The sequence below is a fragment of the Malaya genurostris genome, chromosome 2, assembly GCF_030247185.1.
Source record: "Malaya genurostris strain Urasoe2022 chromosome 2, Malgen_1.1, whole genome shotgun sequence".
In the NCBI taxonomy this organism is placed as follows: domain Eukaryota; kingdom Metazoa; phylum Arthropoda; class Insecta; order Diptera; family Culicidae; genus Malaya; species Malaya genurostris.
The window spans coordinates 341,785,382-341,791,232 of NC_080571.1; the positions used below are offsets into that span (position 1 = coordinate 341,785,382).

A 5,851-nucleotide genomic window follows, 5' to 3' on the forward strand; every position below is an offset into this window, starting at 1 on the left:
ATTAATGGAAAAAGGGGGATTTGTGATATGAAAAAATATTTGATTTATTGGCTTATTGTACCAACAATCGTCCGAATGTGCTGGTACTGATGGGACCTTTCGGAGACGAAATAAGAAGCTGTAGTTTTTATTTAACATTTTTTTTATTTTAGCATATATTTCCTGTTTGACAGTTTCAAATTTTGACACGCAGATGGCGCATCAATCGCTCAATTCCAGGCACCAAATTTTTTTTTGTGCCTGGGTTTTTGTGCCTGACTTGATACAAACTGAAGATATTTGAAATGTTTACCTGGCATCTCTGTTGCTCAGCGTGTTTTTCAGGTGACGATTACGATTCTTGAGCACACCGGTAGTTTTGTATATTAATAATTAATATTCCGAGATCGATTTGGAAAGTATTCCCTTCCGGGAAGTGAACGGCAACGACACGATGTCTTTGAAAATCACAGGCAAATCCGAAGGACAGCTTCAGATACATCTGATCACTAAACAAAAACAGTAAGCTAGGAAATGCACTAGGCCATATTAAGAGGTTAAGCATGTACTATGTTTCAGATTTGCTGTTCCCGACGTTCCGTACTCGATCCGAGCGAATGTGAATAACAAAGAATTAAATGTGTTGATCAATACGTTATTGAAAGATTCTAACAATGCGGAAGCAGGTAAAGTAGAATTTGACTTTCTACTGAACGGAGAGTTTGTTAGGATTCCTCTTGGGCAACATTTGAAGGAACGAGAAATTTCGTTCGAAGACACAATTGAATTAGAATATGTGGAGCGTTATCCTGCTCCCGAGCCTCAAGATTGTTTACTACACGATGATTGGGTTTCAGCAGTTGAAGCGAGAGATAACTGGATTTTAACAGGGTGCTACGACAACACCTTGAATATATGGACTGCAAAAGGCAAGCATAAGTTAACTATTCCGGGTCACATTGCTCCCGTTAAGGGAGTAACATGGATTTCCTTGGATGAAGAAAGGGGAGTGTTTGCGAGTGCTTCACAAGACCAGATGGTCATGTTATGGGAGTGGAATGTGGCTGCCAATTCGGTAGAATGTGTGCAAGTTTGCAAGGGTCACGAACGAGGGGTGGATTGTATAGCAGCCAATCAAAGTAAAACAAAGATGGCAACAGGAAGTTGGGATACAATGCTGAAAGTTTGGTCCACGGATGTACGAGAAGATGCTGATACGCAACCATCTACAAGCAAAAGACAGAAGTTGGACCAAGGAAATGCAAGAACACCGCTGCTTACTTTGGCTGGTCATCGCGAGTGTGTATCTGGCGTACAATGGATCGACGATAGCACCATTGTAACTTCTTCATGGGACCACACGATCAAAATTTGGGATCTTGCTCTGAGCGGGGTGAAATCGGAAATTTCTGGTCAAAAATCATTTTTCGATCTAAGTTATTCGAAGCTGAATGGTTTGATTATTGCTGCTTCACCAGATAAAAACTTGCGGCTGTATGACCCGAAGTCTAATCGTAGGTTTGCTATTAGAAGGTGTGGTTAAATCTTTCAACGAATTTTGTTTTTTCAGAGGGAACTATCGTGAAGAATACATACCTTGGTCACACACAATGGGTTCAATCAGTCTGCTGGAGCACGACCAATGAATACTTGTTTGTATCGGGTGCATATGACAATCACGTTAAACTTTGGGATTACCGAAGCCCCAAGGCACCAATTTACGAATTAATCGGACATGAAGATAAAGTGCTGGCGTGTGATTGGTCGAATCCCAAGTTTATCATTTCTGGCGGATCAGACAACTCAGTGAGGATCTTTGTGTCTAAAATATCTATGCCAGCGGAAAAATAGTCTTCAGCGTAGGGTATCTAGCAATGAATTTAACGGAATATTACAAATTCCGGATTGTATGGTTTTGCAACAATCAATGAGAAGAATTTTGCGATATTCTATTTCATATCATCTTTCCATTCCTATCTATCGCAACAAAAACTGCAATTAAAATTGCCCGACTGGAACAACGGATGATATGAACTCTTAATGCTAGAGCCTTTTATATTGAATAAAATATATTGCTGGAATATTTCACATTCTATGGATAATTTAAATTCAGTTTATTTCAGCTTTTTTTAAAATATTAAATTAGTTATACTCTATGCAAATATGATCTTCGATCGACTCTTCACAGCTATCGTTGGCACTTGATGGATATTTTTGTTTACATGTCTCACATTTAATCATTTCCGAATATATTGATTTATCGGGGTTTTCCAGAGAGATTGCTCTTCTATCCAGTGGATCATCATTGAATCCTGAATCCTCATGTTTTCGTAATTCGTCTATTGTCTCTCCTGTGTCCCACCAATGCTTTTCCGTGTTTGATAGCTCGGGTTCCCAGTAAGATTCCAAATCTCCGGCGAAATCATAGAACACCTCAACCTGATGATGGTCATTTGAACTAACTACGCTCATTTGCTCCAGTTGTTCTTCTTCGAAGCGTTGCTTGAAAACACCTTGGTTCCCGCGGAGCATTTCCCGAAAGGCACAAAATTTCTGAATGTTTTGATAGCACTTGTAGCACACCCACGTGCGTAATTCATCTACATCTATTATCTAAACGACAAACAATATTTAAATAACTTCTTTTTTAATCAATACAACTTACTTTAATCTGGGTACATTGATACACTTTTTCCAGAAAAGTGGCTTGTTTCTCATATAGAGCCTTCAGTGACCACATTCGGCTCTGGTACCGTAAACAAAAACGACATACAATCTCGATACTAGTCATATTGAAGTTTGTTTCAAAACGTTCGAGAGGATATGTGAATGTTTCAAAAAATGTATACAAAAATTTTAAAATATAAACAAGAAACAAACTATTATCTTTACATAAATAATCTCTTGAGCTCATCTGAGCGCGCAATAAAGCAATAAAGTAACAAAAAAATTGACAGCGAGATGCCAGGTAAAAATTAAAAACAAAACACGCACAAAAGAAATATCAGCTGTTTTTCGAAGAAGGGCGAATCTAACATTGACAGCAAATGGAGAAAAACGTCGATGAATGTTTCGACTTTGGTTTCAAATCCTATTTAGGCTGTGAACCATTTCGCGGTTAATTTTAACTTTTGGTTAAAATCTGACACGAGTGGTTAATTTGATGTTGTCAAAAATAACCCTGCTCGAGAGCATGATTATTTTTGACAGATCGATAGTTATTTTCCAACACTGAAAAAAATCTCGCAATGAAAATTCTAATACTAATTCTTTAGTTGAAATTATTTCCAGTAGAAAATAAACCCAAATAACTTTCTGTCCGTCAAATTTTGAAATGGGCCACAGTTTTAGTCAAATTTAACTACTCGACACCAAATAACCACTCAAGTGTTAGATTTCAACCAAAAGTTAAAATTAACCGTGAAATGGTTCACAGCCTTAGAAATTTTCGTATATTCTCAGATCAATTTTTGATTAGACGAAGAGCTGTTGGTTCATCTTTAAAATGCTTGCAAATTTTACCACTTTCCTTCTATATCTACTGAATAAATCAACATAAAAGGAATTTCGCCGTTTTTCGATTTGTTTACTTTTATGCTTCCTGTGTGAATTATGAAGTTACGCCCTTGCGTATTTTTCGTGAAATTAGTTGGTTTTCGCGACTAAGATAAATTAGCGAGTAATTTTATCGTCCCATTCAATATTTCCAGTAGTAAAAGGTTCGGAAGCCATCTAAAATGAAGAAAATAAATAGTTTCGCCCAATGTTGCTTGAATATCAAAAATGCAATGAACGCCAATGATCATCGTTCGCTTTTCTTCGCCTTTGTTCGATAATCGCTCTGATATTCGGACTTGTCCGTATATTCGGGTGCGAACGAAGCCGACGCTGCTTCGTTGCTCGCACGAAGATCTATTCTTTGCAGTTGTTATTCGCATTGAACATACCCCCGATTGACTTAACGCGAACATGGAACGAATATTCAGGTAGCGATTATCGCCAAAACCTTATTCGCGATGATCGTTCGTGCTGTCTCTAAAACAAGCAAATTAAGACGTTTCCCCCTGCATTAGTACCATAATCTTATGTGTATGTGATGAACCATATTTCAGCACTCTCCCATTGCTGCTACCTCACAAGATATGATGAATTTATTAGATGAAGAATGCTTCACGAAGAATGGAAACCAATGATCATCGCAGTGACGCTATTCGAACCAATTCGAAGAGTAAAGTAAATAAACGAATGACAAACGAATGTATAAAACGAGCATGCACGATGTTTACCAGCAGCGAAGAATGTATTAGTAGATTTGGGTTCTCTACGATTATTGCTTGTTCATTTTCACCCTTCTCTCTTTCGTGCAGTGAATAGTTCAACGTTGTTCGAGACGAGCATATTTTTTTTTCATAAATACGTTTATTTTTCAAGGCAATTTACAAAAGTTTTTCTTCGCCGTAGCATCACTTTTACATAGAATTCTTATCCTAATATAATACTAATATAGTCACAACAATTTGATTTTAATAACACATATTCCTCTTATTTTTTAAATATCATATAAGGTATTTCGTTATTTATTATTAAATCTACTTAAGAACATTATTTGAACCAAACGATTAACTGCTATAAATTATAAAATAAGCTGAAATTTTTATACATTTTGCTGTTGATTTCGTAACGTATTTTGAGTTTGTTTTTATCAGCACATTATTTTTATTAAAATTTTGTTATTGGATGAACTAATGGATTGAGACGGGCTTATTTGAAGACAGGATATTCGCATGGAGGATCGGTGAACGAATTAGTTACACGAAGAATATTTGCAACATTGGTTTCGCCCTTCCTTACTAGCGATTGAAGTATCACCCTGTTTGTTGGCATGGAACACGGAGGGCGAAACTTACGTAAACAAATGGAATGGCAGTTTCGCCCTTTATAGTTCTTTGTATTACAAATATTGAGATTTTTGCAAAATCCGAATTTTTAGGCAAAATTTGTAGGATTTTGAAGCTTTTATTGGTAGGTGAGAGGAACTCGATTTGTTTACTTTTGTAAGATTCGCCCATCTTTGAAAAACAACTGTTCTGATCGACAAATTTCGGGTTTCTTTAGTATACTATTCGGTTGATTGACCAATATAAAGATTTCAATTCCAATAACACTGGTGTTGACAAAAGTTAACATACACACTCAGACAAAAAATATATGGAATTTCATAATGATTTCGTATGATTTTTAGCCACAAGAATTTCGTAAGCGAATCATTAGTCCGCCTTAGGAAATCCCAAAAATAGGAATTCCAATAAAACGCCTTATGATAATCATACGAAATTTTTAGGAACATTATGCGAAATTTCTATGAAAAACCGAGGGGGATGACAGTAATTCATTTCACTGTTTCTAATGATAAATATACTAGCGTTTTATTTAACTTCGCTTAACTTGATTCTCATACGCGTCATTTTTTTCCAATATAAAAAGAATATGAAAAGTATCTTTTTGGGTATATCATCAATTTATCTACACTATTCATGAATAGTTTTTAGCATGCTGCATATGTAGCATCGTTACTGTTATGACAACACGTATAATAATATTATTGACAGCAATCAGTGAGTTGATTTCATTTTCAATAGAAATCTTAAACCAGTTATGGTCGAATCTGTTAATTAAACACAAACGCTTCGTAAGGTTGAAAGATGGTAAGTCAACTTATTAGCCTATTCATTTCTAATTCAACCTATTATTCTAGGAGTAATAGCTTGTAACTCCATGTATTGAAAATGTGAACATTGAAACTATTCGTCAGGACGCAAGGATGAAGTTTCAAAGCACGGAAGGAAGAAGTTTTAAAGCATTTTGCTCTCTA

General features: G+C 36.1%; 2 protein-coding genes across 2 annotated transcripts; one reads left to right on the top strand and one right to left on the bottom strand.

The window, feature by feature from the left end:
• Positions 1 to 287: 287 nt before the first annotated feature.
• Positions 288 to 2,087, top strand: LOC131431853 (ribosome biogenesis protein WDR12 homolog). The gene is made up of 3 exons (XM_058597765.1): positions 288 to 501; positions 559 to 1,493; positions 1,550 to 2,087. Exons 1-3 carry the CDS (start codon positions 434 to 436, stop codon positions 1,828 to 1,830), a joined length of 1,284 nt encoding a protein of 427 aa, XP_058453748.1. The 5' UTR covers positions 288 to 433; the 3' UTR covers positions 1,831 to 2,087.
• LOC131431854 (uncharacterized) lies at positions 2,063 to 2,919 on the bottom strand. Its single transcript, XM_058597766.1, has 2 exons — positions 2,645 to 2,919; positions 2,063 to 2,592 (listed from the first exon to the last, which is right to left on the bottom strand). The coding sequence occupies exons 1-2, from the start codon at positions 2,891 to 2,893 to the stop codon at positions 2,122 to 2,124; spliced, it is 720 nt and encodes a 239-aa protein (XP_058453749.1). The 5' UTR covers positions 2,894 to 2,919; the 3' UTR covers positions 2,063 to 2,121.
• Between the last annotated feature and the right edge of the window lie 2,932 nt (positions 2,920 to 5,851).

What these genes read in the sequence shown, in the direction of transcription:
- LOC131431854 (XM_058597766.1), bottom strand. Translation starts at nt 2,893, where the DNA reads ATGAGCTCAAGAGATTATTTATGTAAAGATAATAGTTTGTTTCTTGTT. An exon ending in ATCAATGTACCCAGATTAAA is followed by an intron (nt 2,593 to 2,644) that starts GTAAGTTGTATT and finishes TTTGTCGTTTAG; the next exon opens with ATAATAGATGTAGATGAATT.
- LOC131431853 (XM_058597765.1), top strand. Translation starts at nt 434, where the DNA reads ATGTCTTTGAAAATCACAGGCAAATCCGAAGGACAGCTTCAGATACAT. An exon ending in CTGATCACTAAACAAAAACA is followed by an intron (nt 502 to 558) that starts GTAAGCTAGGAA and finishes ACTATGTTTCAG; the next exon opens with ATTTGCTGTTCCCGACGTTC. An exon ending in GTATGACCCGAAGTCTAATC is followed by an intron (nt 1,494 to 1,549) that starts GTAGGTTTGCTA and finishes TTGTTTTTTCAG; the next exon opens with AGGGAACTATCGTGAAGAAT.